Here is a 19230-nt window from a genome sequence, read left to right as displayed (position 1 = left end):
TTTTGCCACTGATAGCTGCTGGAAAATAGCAAGCAATGAAATTGGATTGTGGCACACATACAGACTCTTTGCTCAAATGCAATTTAAAACAAACAACAAGAAGATTTGTTTTCCTTTCTTGGTGTTTTCTTTTTAAAAGTGTGACTCTGTCAGTTTGAATTAGGCTTCAACCCTGCTTGTGTGGTCACTGCCTTGTTCTCAGAACTCTGGATTCTAATTCCTGGTGCAGCCAAAGGCTGTTGAAAACCTGGATTTGTTGTTTTGAAAATAATTCTCAATGTCATTCTAATCTCCCAGATAATGAACATTTATCACTTGAAGTGTTTTACTGCTTAAGTCAACAGGTTAAGAACAGTATTAAAGCTTTTTTTTTTTTTTTAAATACCAGAGAACAGTTATGTCTGTGACAGCTTTCAATCAAATATTCCCAGCTTCATACAAATATGTTTTGGCAGCTGCAGGCCAACTGGGTTTGGCCATCCCTGACTCAGCATTTCTCTCCCTGCTGAGTATATGTTGCTTCCACATATGAATGCCCATAAAACATCTGTCCTGTGGGGGATTCCACTCTCCCTCTGCACATCAAAGCCCTCTGGTCAGCAGTGTTTGCTGTAGCCATGCCTGAACTCTGTGTGCTCTTTTTTTCCATAGGAATGGTGTTTGGAATGACATCAAACCAGTGCTCCTGAGTTTTTTCTTATTGCTGTGGAGTTCCTCTTGTGGGGAATGGTATGATTTTCTCTTAGGATGCAGTCAGTAGGATTTCTGTTTTGAGAACTAAGCTGTTCCATGGCTTGTTGACACCCTGTGTGAGGATATTCAGGAGTGGAAGGTGAAACCTTTGGGTTTCCATTTGAAATACTTGTAATAGTTTTTCTTATTAAAGATTTGCTCTTTGATGTGGAATGTTCCAAGCTGTTTGGCTTTAAATATTATATCCTGTCACTCATGTTTCTGTTAATGAGGAACTGTAGTGACAGGATGAAGAGTAAAGGGTTCAAAGTGAAGGAAGGGAAATTAAAGTTGGATATTGGGAAGGAATTCCTGGCTGTGAGGGTGGTGATGCTCTGGCACAGGGTGCCCAGAGAAGCTGTGGCTGCCCCTGGATCCTTGGAAGTGTCCAAGGCCAGGTTGGAGCAATCTGGGACAGTGGAAGGTGTCCCTGCCATGGCACTGGATGAGCTTTAATGTCCCCTCCAACCCAAACCATTCTGGAATTCCGTGCTTTCTGTTAATGGGAAGTTACATGGTGGCAGTGGTGTTCACCCTATGGTTATTTCTCCCTGTCTCTTGCTTTGAGGAGCAGGCAGTCTTCAAAATCTTAAAAATAAAACCTAATTTCTTCTCAAAGAGAGACATCCATTAAGAGGAAGCAAACAGTGCAGCTCACACACCACCCACCCCCCAAGAGCAGAGACCTGAGAGGGCAGAGCAGATCAAAGATCAGAACATTCTCCTGCCAGCATCTCCTTCCTCTCTGTCTCCAGAAGATGCACGGATCATTTCCATTTCAGCCAACATTTGGATAACCTGGAAGGCATCCAGGATTTCTGGGACGAGTGGCTGAGCCCCAGTTGTGTCAGAGAGGTGCGTGGTAGGAGCTCACAGATCATCCCTGTCACAGGAGCAGCTCTTCCTGTCAGCCAGGCCGTGACGGAGTTTGGCAGCGCGTTCCGCTGACACCAGCAGCTGTCCGTCCTCATCCCAGCTGGAAAAACAACCTTCCCTGCCACCTTTGCTGCTTGGCACCTTGCAGTGGAGAGGAGAGGCAGCATCAGCCCGAGGTGATTCCAGTTCAGAGGGACATCTCCATATTCATGAAGTTGTTCTGCAGCTCAAGGCAATCTCAGTGCTTTGTGCTGGAGATTGCCAGGGCTTTGCACAAGGACGTGGAGTGAAAAGATAAAAGGGAATGGCTTCACACTGACAGAGGGCAGGGTTAGATGGGATATTGGGATTAAATTCTTGGCTATGAGGGTGGTGAGGCCCAGAGAAGCTGTGGCTGCCCCTGGATCCCTGGAAGTGTCCAAGGCCAGGCTGGACAGGGCTTGGAACAACCTGGGATAGTGGAAGGTGTCCCTGCTTGTTAATAGGATGCTAAATTCCCTTCCATCCCAAACCCTTCTGGGATTCTGTGACTTTCCCACACTTTGCCATTTCATTAGGTTTTTGGATTTTAAATTTTCCAAAGAAGATGGAAGAGTTCTTTCCCAGTTTCTGAAGAATTTCTAGCACTCAGCAAGGTTTGGTGCACACCATTCTACATTTCCAATATGGATAAACCCTTCCTAGATGGACAAGAATTTGACACAGAGAAGTTTCTGTTCTGATCTTCACCTTTCTCAATTCTTTCACCCAAGTGTTGAAGTGATTCATTTCATCCAGCACAGTGTCTGCCAAAACTCAGCTTTTTCCATGATGGATGGAAAACTGTGTGGAGAAGCTGCAGCTTGACCATGGCTTTGAAGCTCTTGAGTGAAAGAGCACATGGGAGGGTGATCAACAGAATTCCTTCCAGGATTGTTCTCTTCCAGTGCTTTTCCCTAATCCCTTATCCTGTGTGTTTCCATTGACTTCTGTTCCCCTAAAGATAATAAAAAGATTATACAAATATAGTAATGGATATACTCAGAGCACCCCAGTCCTGGTGTCCAAAACTGCTGCATGTATTGATCCTTCAAAATGGCTTTTTTAATGCCAGATTTAATATCTTGGCACATTGGAATTACTCCTCCCCCAAGTGTATTTTTGTGTCTTCTGCATGAATAGAGTGTCTAGGAGGTTCATGTTTTCATAGAGATGGAGAAGATTTGGCTGCAGAAAAGAATGTCTGAAAAAAAGAAAGCTGAATGAACCATATTTTCAGCTCAGTGTGAAAAAGCTGGATTTGTAGTGTGTTTGAAATGTGAATTTTGAGATGTTCCAGAAAGGCAAGTGCTGGATTGGTTTTGTTTTGAGTGAAGAGGTTATTGCAGGGGGACTCTGTTGTCTTGTTGATAAGAAATCATTCCTAAGGGTTTTTTTGAGTAGCTTTGTCTTGTGCAGCATTAAAGGCATAACTTCATACATTTGAGGGGATGGTCTATCCCAAAAAGCTGGTTTTTGTCCTCAGCTGTATTTTTCCTCAGCTGTGTGTGACTCTGTGCTGATCATTGCTGTTCAGGCAATAAAGAATTGAGTTCTGTTTGCCTTAACTTGCTGTTGAATGTACAGACACGCAAGATCAGAGTTGAATTATAAACATCAGGCTCCCAAAGATATTTGGGGATTTAGTCATTAATCCCAAGGGAAGATAAGTGGTAAAGTCTCTTGTACAGAGATGTAAACATGGTAGGTGAAAAGAATAAAGGTGGGGCCATACCATCTTGTATGGATGTATTTTATCCTGATAAAACAAAAAGAATTAAAATTTACAGCAATGCCTGATGGGTGCTCATTGCTCTCAGTCATGGAACAGCTTCAGGATTTGTGTTTTATTTATGAGGGGTTGGGAAACAACAGCAGCTGAAATTTTGAAGCATTTGGTCTGCAGTGAGTAAAGGGGAGAGTATTTCATGTGTTCCTTATAAATATTCACAGCCCAGACCCCAGACAGTCCCCAGGATGAGCAGAATCTGATAAAATCATTTTGTTTTCTCAAGCATGTGTGTGATGAAATTTGAAGCACTGGTTGATCCTTTGCTTCTTGGTTAATTTTGAAGAGGTAGGAATAACTTCTGGATTAACTAAACTTTGCCAGACAGTTCCTGTCCTGAGATCTTGTTTTTAAATTTGGCTCACAGCATCAAACAGGACAAAGGAATTTCTGAGGATGGATAAGGAGATCTCGATTTTTTGTTTCATGATCCATCAAACAACCAGGGCACACGAACATGGATTTTTCCTTTTTCTCATTCTGTGGGTGTTGAGGTTTGTGCAAATCCTGCAGTGGGATGTCTTGGGTACAGACTGACTGTGCTGGCTCCAGGAGGGATGGAGGAGGAGGAGGAGGACAGGCTGTGGCTCTGCTCCATGAAAGCATTCTGTGAAATTCCCCATCCCTGGAAGTGTTCAAGGCCAGGTTGGAGAACCCTGTAGTGGAAGTGTCCCTGTGTTCCAACCCAAACCATTCCATCCCTGTTCAAGTGTGCTTTGTTCTGCTTCCTGGAGCAGAGCTGAGGGAGAATTTTGGGAGCAGGGAAGCAGGCAGGCTGTGCAGAGTCTCTACCACGATTTCCTCTGGCTCTCCCCAGCACATTCCTGAGTGGTGTCTGCCTCTTCCATGGAAAATGCACACAGCTGCTGCAGGGAGAGCTTTGCATTCCTTGGGGATGGGAGCAGCAGAGTGTCCAGCCTGGGATGGATGGATGGACCTTGAGGGCTGCCCAGGGATCCAGCAAATACAAATTAAAACCCTACAGAACCACAAAAAAAGAAAATTCAATCTATATAGACAAGAGAAATGAAGCAAGGTGGAAAATGTTCTTAAACTTGTTAAAATTTCAAAATATTTCTTTTAAAATTCCGCTTTTATCATCAGGCCCAATTTACCCAAATATTCTAATTATGTAATAACATTTAACTTGAGCAGCATGGTTTTGGTTCAGCTTTCAAAGTAAGTGAGGAAGTCACTGGCCAAGTGCTTGAAATCAGGTGACTGAAGTGAAACTCGAGTGCTCGATCACTGTAGATGAAATTGTAGGAAAAGATTTTTATTTTCTTGAAAAAGAGTCTTATTTCAGGTGACATCATTGACATGAGTTAATAGGATAAAATTCAGAGAAGAATAATAATAAAAAAATCAGACCAGTTTTTTTTCCTCTGTTCTGGCTAAAAATAAAGTGTGAGAGGATGAGATAACTTGCACGATTTTCAGTTATCATCTGTAATGAAATGGCAGCATATTTCCTCTTTACTTCATCAGCAGAAGTGCAAAACATATTTTATCTGTAACCTTTCTCATGTACCAGCACATTCAGAACTTCAGTTTTTCCTCACTTAAATACCTACTGAAATGTCATTTCTGTTTATTCCAACAGAATCCCAGGTTCTGCTTTTGAGTTTTCTCCTGAATTAGAAGTATTGCTTCATTTCATCACCATAAAATGAAGACTGGAAAGAAATGCTGGGGTTTATTTTAGTAGAAACAGCTGTCCCAGCATCAAATCTTACCCATCTCCCACCCCAAGAAGGTGACAATTGATACAGTCCAGATGCAAACCAAAACTTAATTGTAAAACAAAAAAAATAATCTTCCAACTCCTATTTTTAGCTAATTTTCCTTTAACTTCTTCAATTACACAACTTCTTTGTTAAATTCTGTTCTGCTCACTGATTTATTTAACAATAAAGAGCAAAACACTGACCTGTTTTCTTCATCAAGGCAAATTTATGGCTTGTTCCTTTTAATTTTGTAATTGTGAGTTCATCTCTGAGGAACTGAAATTGTAAGGAGGTGATTATTGAACAGCTTTGATGGAGGTAGATTTTTCTACTTAAATCTACATCTTCCACCTGAATCCCTCTAGATTCTATCAGATAAATTATGATAAGAAAAAGGAGTTGTTATGGATTTTTACCTTTGGTTTGGAGGGTTTGGTATAACAGTTGCAATCTCAAAATTCCATTTTTTCTCCTTTAAAATGCCAGTGGAGGCTCCTCAGTTTTGCCTTTCTGAGGAGACAAATCTCACTGTGTGTTAGCTTGTATTTACAAAGCAGTAAAAAGTACTTTTTTCTTTGGTAAAGAAGTAAATTATGGTCTTAATTATAAAAAGGGCAACCCATCCTTTCCTTCAGAAATTTGCTTTCTCCCTACTTGGAAAGCCAAATTTTTATTTATTTACTTATTGGTCAGTGAAAAGAAGACACATGGGTATTTTCTTTCAAATATTTTGGTTGTCACATCTCTTAGTTCTTTCATCTCTAAGACATAAATAAATTCCCCTGCAGCTGATGAAATGTATAATCTTTTAGTGAGGGTTTTTTTTTTTTTGCTGTCATGGTCTCTGCATTCAACATAAGAATACAGTGAAATTGTTTCACATTTATTCTCCCTATTTTCTGGTGAATAAATCCTTTTAAAGTCCATCTTGGTTTGTAGTTTAATGTAGTTGAAGTTATATTTTCCTTTTTTTGCTCTTTTCTTTTCTCTGTTTTATACCCTGGCCTGTAAAGCTGTTGGGCATCTGTTCATTTTTAAGTATCTCAGCAGCTCCATGGGCATTCTTTGATTTTCATGATCTTACATTCAAAAATGTTTATTATTCCCCAGGAAAGTGAGTTATTTCCAGTAGCTTTTCAAACCACTGTAATGCACACAGTTGTAACTTGAAAATGTTCTTTTCTGGTTTGGTTTTTTCCTCCAGCTGAGTCAAAACTGGGGCCTTTTAATTTTATTTTTTTTCTCATGTGGTATTTGTTTATATCTTTTGTGCTGCATTAGTTGCTAAATAGTACTTTTGTGGTCAGGGTCTGTTTCTAGCTTTAGCTTTTCAGTTTTAGAAGGATGATGCCAAATATTTTGCAAAGGATGATCTGCCAAGAAAATTTCACAGGAGGATAACCAACCTCTGCTTGGAAGCACATAGCTGACTTCTTTTGTTATTTTTTTTCCCTTAAATAAATGTTAAGATGTGCATTGATCTTTGCTTTATTATTGTTATCTTTATTGCCACAGGTCTTTGTCCTGCAATAATTATCACCAGGGATGAGAATTAAATGTTTTTAGTGACTACTGAGCCCTGCAAAACCTCTCTGCTTGCACAAATCCTCAGTCTGGTTTTCTGGAGAATAAAGGGAGTTGGCCTGACATCATTAATGAGCTGTTAATCCCTTATTGCTTGAGTTAATTGGCCTTGAGTAAGAAAGTGTCAGAAGTCTCTGAGTGAAAGGTAGATTCTCCTCCTCTCAATTTTCCCTGCCAGAGACAAACTATCAAAATTTCACCCATTGCCAGCAAAAGTAAATAAATTTAAGCCTTATTTGCATTATAGCTGTGGTCAGGGGTGCCAGTGCTGGATCTGGGATTCAGGTTTTAATGTGGAATTTATTTAAATCCTGGGACTTCTGCATATCCTGGCTTCTGTCCTTTCAACAGGGGAAGCTGTAAATGTGGAAATAGGGAGTGACAGCTGGGAATTTTTCATCCAGCCTCGTGCTGCTGCATGTTCTGAGGGATGAGGACTGGCAGAGCACCCACAAAATCAATATTTGTCCTTGTACAATATTCAGCTCAGAGATCCAAAGTGATGGCTCTGTTGCAACTACAGAATAAACTAGTAAAATCAGCATGGAAATCTTCATTTTTTTGTTTATCCCAAAAAGCATTGACTGCTGGTTGTGAGATACCATTCTCTTTTAGTGTCTTGAATCTATAAAGTCTCTGTTTGGGAAATAGTTTCTGAAAGCCTCTGTGCCTTCCATTACAAAGGAGTCTGGTACTGCTCTCCATCTCCAAAAATCCAGCTGGAAGGTTACAGGGGGGACAACACTCTCTGCATCTTTCTGCTTCCTAAAAGACAAACAGCCCTGAAAATCAGGAATAATGTTCAGGTGTCTTTTTTCCTGCAGCAGAGAGCAGGCAGACATCTGCCACAGTAAAATTGTCTTATCTTAAAGAGGAGTTAAACCCCCAAACCAAGAACTGGGTTTGGCACAGGCACCATCCAGGGGTAGAATCCATGAATTGTTGAAGGCCATTCCTAGGAGTCTTCTGAGGCTGCTTTTGGGTGTGCTGGTCCTGGGAGATCAACACAAAACTGGGAAGTGGGTGCATATATAAAATAATAGAACCTGTTTTTGGCTGGAGCCAGGGCAGATGATTCTCCCCTTGCCACCATCCTGACACCAAGGTTTGGATCTGCTCTGAGCAGATGTGGTTTGGCCCTGGTCTCTCTGCTTGAGTTAACCTGCAGATTTTCAAGGATGGTTTTTTTTTAGATCTTTCTGAGAGTTTAGTTTCTTTTACAAAAGTGCTTTCTTAATGCACAGCACTGCAGAAAGCTGTGGTGTGAAGGATGGCAACTTTAGGCTCACACAGTGCAGATTAACTCTTGTTGCTGTTAATCTGGGTTTTCTGAGTAGTTTTCTGGTTTCTCTACACTTGAGGTGTTAAACCAACCTGGTAAAGAGATTGTGTTTGAGAAGAGCAAACATCTCCTTTCCTGTCATTAAGAGTATGTTGCTGATAGTTGTTTTTTCCAGCTCTACTTCCAAAGGATTTTTAAAATCTGTCAGATTTATGTAAAACACAAGTGTAAGCAAAATAGTATAGTTAATTGTAGTAAACACTATATTTAAACTTCTGCATTAGGACATAATTCACATTCTGTTAGGGTCCAGCAGATCACCATCCACCAGAAATTCCGTTTTTATGGTTTTAGGGCAGCCCATAAAATGAGAGACATTTCTTTGGGTCACTTGAGCCAGGTGAGAGCTCTTGACAGTGAATTCAGAGATACAGGAAGGTGAATCCAAGGCTCTGTTTGATGATGCAGTGAGATATGGAAAGAAAAACACAGCATGATTGGAATTTCCAAAGCACACAGAGCAGGTTAGGAGTTACAAAGTGTAAGGGGTCAGAAACTGGAAAGCAGAGGAGCTTGTGTTTCACTCCCAGGGCAGGAGGTCAGCTACCTTTGGAAGGGATATTCCGTGGCTGGGGACAAGCAGGCAGCACTTGAGGCAGCAGAAGCTCGTGGGCAGTGCTGAGTGAAGCTTGGCAAGGGGTGAATAAGCTGGGGAGGGATGGCAGGGCTGCCACAGGAGCTGCAATTATTCCATTCAGCGAAGACACGCTCCAACAAACAGCTCCTCTGCTCAATGGGGCTCTTGAGCCCAGTGATGGTGGGGAGAGGATTTCACCATGGAAATTGAAAATACTAATTTGGACCTGTGAGAGGCATATTGCTGAATGAATCTTGTCTGTCTCTTCCTTGGTGGTTAGGAGAAGGTGGCAGGAAGAGGACACAAAGCACAGATTCAAATGTCCAAGATTTCCCCATTTTTGACCATGTCAGCACTGTGGACCCCCTGGGCTGGAACTGTTTGGCCTGCACTCTTGAAAACAAATTAAACACCAGTGCAGAGTGCATAACTGGTTCTGAAACCAGTTCTGTGTGTTATTTCTGGTCATTGGCTACAGAAAATTGCTCCCCAGAGTGTGTTTTCTCAGGTGTGCTTTTGGGTGTGTGGTGGGATTGCCACAGGGCTCACTGGGCTTCCATTGTCCCACAGCTGCTCTTTGGGAAGAAAGTCAAATCTCAGTGGGGAAAACCCAATTTTTTTGGTGTGTGTGTAATGCTACAAAATTCTCCCAACTCCCCAAAATAGTCCTGTCACATTAGTGGGGTGGGATGTGCTCAGTCACTACAGCAGTGCAATGGGACATGCAAAAAATAACCCCAAAAAAAGGAAGAGTACTTGTGTTGTATTTTGTGTTTTGTTTTATTTTGAGCACAGATTCCATGTGATGTTGTGCAGTGTTAGTATTCAGCTGCTAAAATATTCTGGAAGAGCTGTGCTCAGTGGGATGCTGTCACTCATCCTCTCTCAGGCTGAAGAGGTGACCAAAAGGCAGCTGCCAAACTCTTCTTTCTCAGTAAATGAACTCTGTAAATGACATTGAGCAAAATAAAATTCAGCTGTGGTTCACCTCATTCAAATACATTCTTGTTCTGATCCCATTCTTGTGTGGCTCACATTGGAGCTTTGCAATCCTTCTGCCAAAATCCTGCAGTTTTATTTCATTCTATAGGGAACATGATCTTCAGGGTTAAGTCTCATTAAATAAAATTAGCATCAATACTAATAAAGGGGGAAAGCTCTGTTTTCCTCTTGGAGCAAATGTCTTGGGAATTTGGGATCTGCTTCTGTCATGTGGAGCTGGAGCATGTTGCTGATGGAGATGTGGGCACCAAAACTGAGACTTTCAGCCTTTAGTGACAGATGAATTCTTAGGAGACTTCCTAATATATTGCAGGGATCAAGACCAGGAGAATTAAAGACAATAAGACATCTAACAAGTGTTATCTTCCTTAAAAGTGAAATATTAGAATTCAAAAGGTATCATTGAGGGTCATTATATATATATATGTCATCTTTATGGGATAAGTGCATATAAATGATTATTTTCTTTGTCAATAATGGCTTATGAGATACTGAACAGATCTGGATTACTTGGCATCAAGTGAGCTTCCCTGGCCTCTGGCTGCTTTCAGATAATTTTTAATTGAGACTTGAAATACAGAGGAAATTTCAAGGGATGAGGAGGAGGCAGATATTTTGTTGTTGGGCTCAGAAAACATAAATAATGTTATTTGAAGAACTGTAATTTCTTAGCCTGTAGTTCCCCCTCTGCAGTGCAGCAGCATATGAATAAGACAGACTGAGATCATTAATTAATTTGTCACATTAGGGACTTACACTTTTGTCAGATATCATCTCTAGTCAAGTTTCAGGTTTGATTCACAAAGCCAGTGATGTGGTGCCTTCCTGTCTGTGACTTTCTTGGTAACTGCACAGTTCTTTTTTTAAAAAAAATAGAATGATGCAAACTGCAGCAGCTCGTGGGAAATGAGGATTTATTTAACTAGCACATCCCAAAGTGATCTGAGGAATCCTGATCTGACAGTTTTCATATCTAGGTGTGTACAGGGAGAACCAGTTTTTAGCCCTGGCCTTGTTGCATTTTTAATGAGAGCAGTAATTCATTATTGATCAGTGTTCAGCTGGCAGGTGGGAGAGGGGAAGGTGGAGCTGTGAGTGCCTGTGCAGGGCTGCTGCAAGCCAGGAGGAGGGACAAAAGGTGACATTTCCAGGTGGGTGACATCTCTTGGGAAGCATTTTGGGTGGTTTGCTGCGTGCTCACAATGTCTAGACTGGAGATTAAAACCATTCCTTACACAAGGATTTTGAGTTTCAGGGAATACTCAGGATTTTGCCTTTGCTTCTGGCACAGCAGGAGTTAATGATCACATGTGGTCTCTGTGTCATTAACTCAAAAATGTGTCTGGTGGAAGATGCAAGCTGTGGGGCCAGAAAACACAGTGGCTCAGACAACTTGCTATGTTTAGGTCATAAATATCAACCCAGTGGGGATTTTTGTGTTCCAGCAGGCAAAGTTTAATGGTTGAAACCCAAAAATAGTCCATACCCAAGCTATAGATTACATATGAGCTCAATGGTGATGTTGGAAAGCAGCAGGACACGACTGAGTGCAGTTGTGTGATGTGTGAGAGCTCAGAGCCAGGAGCTGCAGTGATCCCAGCCTGAACCTTCAGATCCCAGCCAGGCAGACCTTTGGCAGACTCCATCCATTCCTTCAGCCTTCAGCATGACTGTGGCAGTTACTGCTGGTGTGGAAAAGGAGTATTTGGGAGGAACAGGATCCTTTTTGTACTCCAGAAGTGAAGCTGATGTTCTGGAAATGACTTTATGTGAACAACTGAGCTGCCCCTAGATAAGTGTGGATAGTGGAGCATCCCTGGCTGCCCTGAGGCAGAGTGTGTGTCCCTGCTGGGAACATCAGGGTGATGATGAAATCCTGTTTCTGATCCTTTATCCCACTGGGATCCACCTGCTCCTTCTGGGTTTTAAAGGACACCACGGATTTTGCTGTGGTCTGAAAACACCTCAGTGAGAAGATGCTTTCAGAAGTGGTGAATGTTTCCTTTGTGGTTTCCATGTGACTGTGAGTGATTTGGTCTGTAGATGTTTGGGTCCTTTGTAGAGTTTCAGGTTCTTTTTGAGATCAAGTTGAGTCATATTTGTGTCCTTGGCCTGCCTTTTGACACCCATCTCATGTCTTAGCACTGCAGGACTTTGCAAGTCCAGTCATTGGGTTGGGTTTGGTTTGGTTTGGTTTGGTTTGGTTTGGTTTGGTTTGGTTTGGTTTGGTTTGGTTTTTTTCCTGGCTGGAAAGCCTTTCCCTATTTTGAAGCTTGACTAAGTGTTGATAAAACTGGGGGGGGTTAATCCTTCAGGCTCTTGATTTTCCTGTTTTTAAGACATCTTGTCCATGCACAGGAGAAGAGTGTTTGTTCTGTACTGACTCCCTTCACATGCTGATCTTAAATCCAAATTGATTTAATTTAACCCAGTCTTCTCTCCATTTTCTGTAATCCACTCACCACCAGATTTCAGCTGTTCTGAAGACTCTGTATATTTATTAGGGTAAGAATGAAACAGTTGGGATTAAACTCCTGTAACTCTTGGATGCTCAGCCCCAGTCCCTAATTAAATCAGGTTGTGTGTCCTGAGTAATGGTTTAGCTCTGGTGATGGTGCCTGAATGATTTAGTTACTAGAAAGTGTTCATGAAATCCCCTCTTAAAACTTTCTATAGCTGAGATTCCTCTAACATCTTCTCCCAGCACTGAATTCTCAGCTGACATTTGGAGCATACCCAGAGAGGACAGTTCTGCAAAGGCTTAATTGGAGCTGCTTCTGAGGAGGAGGATTGTGGGACCAAGGAAGGGATTTGCAGAGTGAAATTATTGCAGGGAGCTGTGACTCATCCCTGGTGTCTCTGCAGTGCCTCTCCTGCCCTTCTCACTTCCACTTTTGGGCCACACTGAGGTTTTGCACCATGAGATGAGCCCCTGGTGCATCCTTGAGAGCCAGGAACTTCTCTTAAAAATGGTGTTTGAGAGGTGTGAACTCTCATTTCCAGGTTCAGGTTGGACATGAGGAGGAGTTTCTTCCTTGGAAGGGTGGCCAGGCTTTGGCAGGGGCTGCCCAGTGGGGTTTGGAGTCCCCATCCCTGGAGGTGTCCAGGCAATAACTGCAGGTGGCTCTCAGTGCTCTGGGCTGGGTGACAAGGTGGTGACAATCACAGGTTGGGTGACCTTGGGCTTTTCCACCCTCAGTGATTTGCTAGTAGATTTTAAAGTCTGGAAAAGAGTGCAGGAGCACTGCACAATTCCAGGCTGGTGCTCTGCTAATTCCAAACCCACATTATCCTCACCCATGTTGGTCTCAGCTTTGCATTGTATTTGTATCAGACAACACTGTATTTTTTAATCATCTGTAAAACTGTGAGGTGCCTTTGAATTATCATTAAATATATCTTAACTCTCTCATTTCAGGCTAGAAATCTTCATACAGGAGAACTGGCTGCTGTGAAAATAATCAAGTTAGAGCCTGGTAAGTTTTACATTCTTTCCTGTATTTTTGAATCACATTTTCATTTTTTCCATGTGTTTATTTTCACCCACTGTGAAGTTCTAGACAAAAGAAGTATTTGGGGTTGTTTTGGGGTTGGTTTTTTTTGTAGTTCCAGTGGTTAGATGACAGGAAGCCCTGCAGGATGTGCCACTGCTCTTGGCTGTGTCATGCTCACTATTTCCTTGTTTGTTCTTATCTGCCTGATCAATGGCTGCATAAAGAGATGTTGCAATTAAAGTGTTGTTAGCACAAAGAGAAGATTAGGGACAGATGGTAAATTGTCAGCTCTGAGCCACTGAGGAGCTGGTGGGCTGTGGGAGTTGAGAGGGGGAAGGGATCAGGCAGTGATCCTAATTCCCACCAAAGGTGCCCTGGGAAAAGCAGAGCTGTGTTTTTGAATGTGTCATCTCTTCTTTAAGCTGTGCTGAGGGAGGAGGATGGCTCCTACTGTCACTTCCCCACAGAGTTTCTGCCACTCCTAAAGCAGGAGGCCCAGGGGATCTCCCTTGCTGCCCAGATTTTCTGAGCTGAAGTTTAATCTGAGTGCTGCACAGACAGCTGAAATCTGAAATTGTGTCCTGAGTGGAAATCACAGAATCCCAGAATGGTTTGAGTTGGAAGAGAACTTAAAGATCATACATGGCTGGAGGGTAAATTTTAATTTCTGGTTCTGTGCAGAAAAAGAATGGGTTTGAAGGCTGAAGGTAGAACAAGCATGTGGAGACTCAGGGGAGAAATGAAAACCACTGTCTTTGGGTGGCTGTGACTGCTCAGCCCCCTTGGCAGAACAGCACTGGGTTTGTTAGGTGGGCTGCACTGATCAGGTTAATTAAACAGTGGGAACACAGTAGGAATCCCTCAAAGCCTGTGTGAAATGCTGTGGCCAGAGTTTGGGGCTGTGGGGAGCAAACCACTGTCCCCAGCAGGGCTGTGGTGAGGCAGAGTGATGCTCTGGTGACAGAAAAAGGACAACAATAACCCACTGCTCCCTTGGTGAGCAGCTTCCTCCAGCACTGTGTCACTGCAGCTGATCCAGGTGAAGTGTGTCTGGTTTTATTGTGAGTTTGAAGAGCTGTTTTGAAAGCTGGAGTGAAGCAGAGGCTGAATCCTGTGTTGATAGAACTGAGGGAGGAGCAGAATTCTGCCTTTCCTTGGTGCTGTTTAAGTGATAAATACAAAACTGGCCCCAAGTCTGAGAACCCCATTTTAATTAGCACTGATGACCGTGTCTTGTGTTTAATTATATTGGTCTGATCACCACAGGGAAGTGATTTCTTCTAGTTTGTTTTGTTTTGATTTTTTTTTTCTCCATCTTCTTTTAAACATTGCCAACCTGATCTCCATCCATGACATGTACACCCACAGCCTCTTGGCAGGGATTTCTTGGGTGCTTGGTTTTTAAGGAGGATTCACAGCATTTATTTACTTCTTCCTTTTTAATTCTCACGTTTGAAATACTCCAGATTATTAAAGAAATTAATAATTGGCTGCTACATGCTTCAATTCTCTGACTAATTTTAAGGGTTTTGAGTAGTTTTTGAAGACTAAATTGCAGGGCACTGTCAATTCTGGGCCAGGTAAGGAGCTGTAGGAATTACCTGTGGTGGTTTCCTGGGGAGGGCAGCCCCTCCAAACACCTGCACAAGCTCCTCTCACACAGTGGGGCACAGCTGAAGTAAAAAAATAATAAATTCCCTAAATTAGTCAGTGGAAAAATAGGTTTGGGAGTTACATACAGCATCTCCTGGAGGAGGAGATGTCTCATCAATGGCAATTAATTAGCTGATGGAAAAATAAAAACTCAACACTTGATTAATCCATAGACAGGGAGAATTGGAGCAAAAGACAAAAGGCTCTGAAGCAGAGAGAGCTGCAGAGGAGGTGAGGAATGTGTTGAGTGAAAGCTGAAGGAACTGCACTCAATAAAATGTAAAATGGCAGGATTTGGGAGGTTCAGGATAGTGCTGGCACCTGGCTTGTTGCTGTTCCTCCCTCATCTCCTGCAGGTAGTGAGTGAGTACCCAAAGATTCTCCAGCTGGAAACAGATCCCAGCATGGATCTGTATTTTATTTCATTCTCCAGACAGAGAAAACAAACTCAGCTTCGAAGGTTGCTGTCACTAATTTATTTAAATTTGGGGCAGTTCCCTAGGTCTGCTCCCACAGTCACTTGGAGTCAAAATAGTGTTTTTCCCTTTTTTATATTTTTAAATTTTTTTTTATTTTTGGCATAGACTTTGGAGAGCATTAGGCAAAAGTATTATGGCACGCTAATGACATTTCCCAGCATTCCCTGAGCACAAATGCTTCAAATAATTTGGGAGCCAATTCTATTTCAGAAACTAATCCAACTGTACTCAGCAGCACAGCAGCCAAAACTGTCTGAAACACTAAAGCCTCTTCCTTCTATGGGTTTAGCAGATGAATTGAGAGGGGACTCAATACAAAGAGGGAATTATTTGCCAGTGGAGTTTTCAGCCACGGAACTTTCTCCCTGGGAGAATATCATAAAAAATATTTTTAAACATGCAAATGTCTGTTTTATATACTGCTGTTATGGTGAATAATGCCCTCTGTCGTGTTCAGACAGACTTTTTTTTCCCCCTGAGAAATCCCTCCAATCTCGCTGGATTTTGGGGCTATTTTTGGTTTTTTACTGCAGATTTTAGGATTTTTTTGGACCATTTTTAGTGAGATTTTTAGGAGTTATTTGCGTTTCTTAGTGCAAATTTTTAGGGATTTTTCTGGGTTTTTAGGATGAATTTTTCCTGGATTTTTCCTGATGTTTTTCCCAGAAATCCTTGGAATTTTGGCAGATTTTGGGTGTTTTAGTGCAGATTTTATGACTTTCTGCACCATTTTTAGTGCAGTTTTTGGGCCATTTTCAGTTGGATTTCCTCCAGATTTTGCCCACCCATTTTCCCATTTTTCTCCTCAGAAATCCTTCAAATCTCACTGAATTTTGGGGCCCTTTTTGGTTTTTTACTGCAGATTTTGGGATTTTTTTGGCCATTTTTAGTGAGATTTTTAGGAGTTATTTGCATTTCTTAGTGCAAATTTTTAGGGATTTTTCTGCTTTTTTAGGCTGAATTTTCCCTAGATTTTTCCTGATGTTTTTCCCAGAAATCCTTGGAATTTTGGCAGATTTTGGGTGTTTTAGTGCAGATTTTATGACTTTCTGCACCATTTTTAGTGCAGTTTTTGGGCCATTTTCAGTTGAATTTCCTCCAGATTTTCCCACTCATTTTCCCATTTTTCTCCTCAGAAATCCTTCAAATCTCACTGAATTTTGGGGGCATTTTTGTTTTTTTAATGCAGATATTAGGATTCTTTTTGGCCATTTTTAGTGGTTATTTGCGTTTCTTAGTGCGAAGTTTTAGAGATTTTTCTGGTTTTTTAGGCTGAATTTTTCCTGATTTTTCCCCAAAAATCCTTGGAATTTTGGCAGATTTTGGATGTTTTACTGAAGATTTTAGGACTTTTTTTGGCCATTTTTAGTGAGATTTTTAGGGGTTATTTGCATTTCTTAGTGTAAATTTTTAGGGATTTTTCTGGTTTTTTAGGCTGAATTTTTCCTGGATTTTCCCTGATGTTTTTCCCAGAAATCCTTGGAATTTTTGGCAAAGTTACAGAAGAATCTCACTGCTGAGTCGTTTTATTTCTTTTTTTTTTTTGCTCCAACGATTGCATTTTCCATTTGATATCCCAAAAATAGCTATTTCAAGCTGGATCTTCAGCTGGACGCTGTAGGAGGCAGAGTCATCCAGAGGTGTGAGCTGCTGTGCATCCCAAGCCAACCCTGCTTCACGAGGTGTGTGCTGAATGCTGCCTCAGCCAGCTCAGGATTTTCCACCCAGGGGCTGAGCCAGGCTCAGAAATGGCTCTGGCCCCTCTGCAGCACAGCAGAGCCCTGGGGACTGAGCAAAGCAGCTGATTTAAGCTAAGCCTGTGCATATATAAGCCGCACCATTTTGACTAGAATTTTGGTCTGAACCAGAAGTGCGGCTTATAATCAGGTGTGGCTGATATATGGACAAAGAATGAAAAGTTGCTGTTTTAGTTTGGAGGACAGGTGTGTGCTGAGAAAGGCAGGAGCTTCTCTTTGAAATGGAGAATGTAAACCCCCTCCCTCCAAATTATTGTAATTTTGAAATCAAGGGGCTCTCAGGCAAAGATATGGGAATAGGAATAACAGTTCTTTACTAGGGAAATTAAAATAGAAATACAGCACTACAAAGAACAAACCCCAAACCCTGACACAGTCAGAGTACAGCCTGACACCCATCAGGCAGGGTGTTGGCAGCAGTCCCATCCCATGGTGGCTGCATCCTCCTGCAGTGACAGATGTGGCTCAGTTGGAGCAGTGCTCCTGTACAAGGTGCAGTTTCCCAAACTCTCCTGTGCTCCTCACTGTGGAGCTCCTGGCAGCACATCACCATCAGAAATATTTTGTATCAGCAGAGAGATAATGAGGACCATCAGTGGTTAGCAGCTGGCAGCTCCATGCCCAGCAGGAAAATCTGCTGCTGGAAACATCAGTGTTTCCAAATAGCTGTTCCCTGCTTGGAATCAGGTTTCTTGAGTTTCAAGTTTGGGGAATTGAAATTCTTTCTGTCAGACTGCAGGTTTCCATGAGTCCTGTGAAAAGCAGTCTGGAGAAAACAGCTTGTTAAAAAACTTCTGTAGAAGATATGGCTAAAACAGGATGGAGGATCCTGCATTTTGGGAAAGCCATCCCTTTCATCAGCACAGCCTGAACCTTCCAGAGGTTCAGGAGAGTGAGTGAGGGATCTTTTGAGTACAGGGGTGTTGGGAAATCAGCACAGACCTCACCTGTGAGAGGCTGGGAGAGCTGGGAGTGCTCACCTGGAGAGGAGAAGGCTCCAGGAAAACCTCAGGGCCCTTCCAGGGGCTCCAGGAGAGCTGGGGAGGAGCTGTGGATGTTGCTTGGCTGTGGAGTTCACAGTTGTCATTCCCATAGGGATTCCTCTCCTTGTTTGGGAGCTCAGGTTGTTGAAATAAGAAATGTTTGAGGAATGGTCCCAGCAGAGGCTGCAATGTGTGACCCTGCTCTTTGTCCTTCAGTGTCCCTTACAAGTGTCCCTCCAATGCTGTTGTTAAAGGTCATCTCATTGTTAAATTACAGATGTTAATTTTAGTATTAAAAATCCCAGGTCAAGCTGCCTGGAGAGGTTTGGGAGTCACATCTCCATGTCCATCATGGTGGGGACAGGAGTGCTGCACCTTGAAGCTCTGGCCTCTTCAAATGTGCCTCTGTCCCACCCTCTGGTGACACTGGGATGTCTCAGTGCCATCATTTCTCCTCCTGTCCTCCCTCCCTCTGCTCCCACACAGCACCAGCCCTGTGATGCAGCTCTGAAGTGATGTAGAATAAACCAATTTAAAACAAAACTGAGGAATTTCTTCCCCCAAGAAGTCACCTTTTGGACAGCAAAAGGATTCACAGCTCTTCCCAAGGACAGCTGTGACAAGTGACCTGGAGTTCCTGCAGGATGGGACCACTCAGAGCAGTGAATATGTGCAGGAATAAACTTGGCTATAAACCATCAGGATGAGGAGTGCCCAAGGAGCCAGCAGTGCTGTGGGATGGCACTGGAGCCATCAGAGCCTTCCCATGCTGGAGGGTGCAGGGTGCTCGTGCTCTCCATCCAGGAAAACTGGGCAGGGTCTGTCTGCATTCCAGCTCTGCACAGAATCACAAATCATGGAATGGTTTGGGTTGGAAGGGACCTTAAGGATCAGCTCATTCCACCCCTGCCATGGCAGGGACACCTTCCACTGTCCCAGGCTGCTCCAACCCCAATGTCCAACCTGGCCATGGACATTCCAGGGATCCAGGGGAAATTCCAGCCCAGCCAGGAATTCCCAATTCCCAATCTCCCACCCATCCCTGCCCTCTGGCAGTGAAGCCATTCCCTGTGTCCTGTCCCTCCATCCCTGTCCCCAGTCCCTCTCCAGCTCTCCTGGAGCCCTTTTAGGTGCCCTCAGCTCTCCCTGGATCCTTCTCCTCTCCAGGTGAGCACCCCCAGCTCTCCCAGCCTCTCACACAGGTGAGCTCTGCAAGT

The 19230-nt window shown here is 42.8% G+C and overlaps 1 protein-coding gene across 2 annotated transcripts in view; it reads left to right on the top strand.

Moving 5' to 3' along the window:
- MAP4K5 (mitogen-activated protein kinase kinase kinase kinase 5) overlaps positions 1-19230 on the top strand; it is a 55094-nt gene that overhangs the window by 4689 nt on the left and 31175 nt on the right. For both annotated transcript variants that reach the window (XM_033062552.2, XM_033062551.2), the window contains exon 3: positions 13066-13123. In XM_033062552.2, coding sequence (XP_032918443.1) covers positions 13066-13123 — 58 coding nt within the window. The remainder of the gene's footprint in view (positions 1-13065; positions 13124-19230) is intronic.

The sequence above is a fragment of the Catharus ustulatus genome, chromosome 6 (assembly GCF_009819885.2).
Source record: "Catharus ustulatus isolate bCatUst1 chromosome 6, bCatUst1.pri.v2, whole genome shotgun sequence".
NCBI classification, from domain to species: Eukaryota; Metazoa; Chordata; class Aves; order Passeriformes; family Turdidae; genus Catharus; species Catharus ustulatus.
Note: the sequence above shows the minus strand (reverse complement) of the source record. Positions and strands in the feature narration are given on the sequence as shown.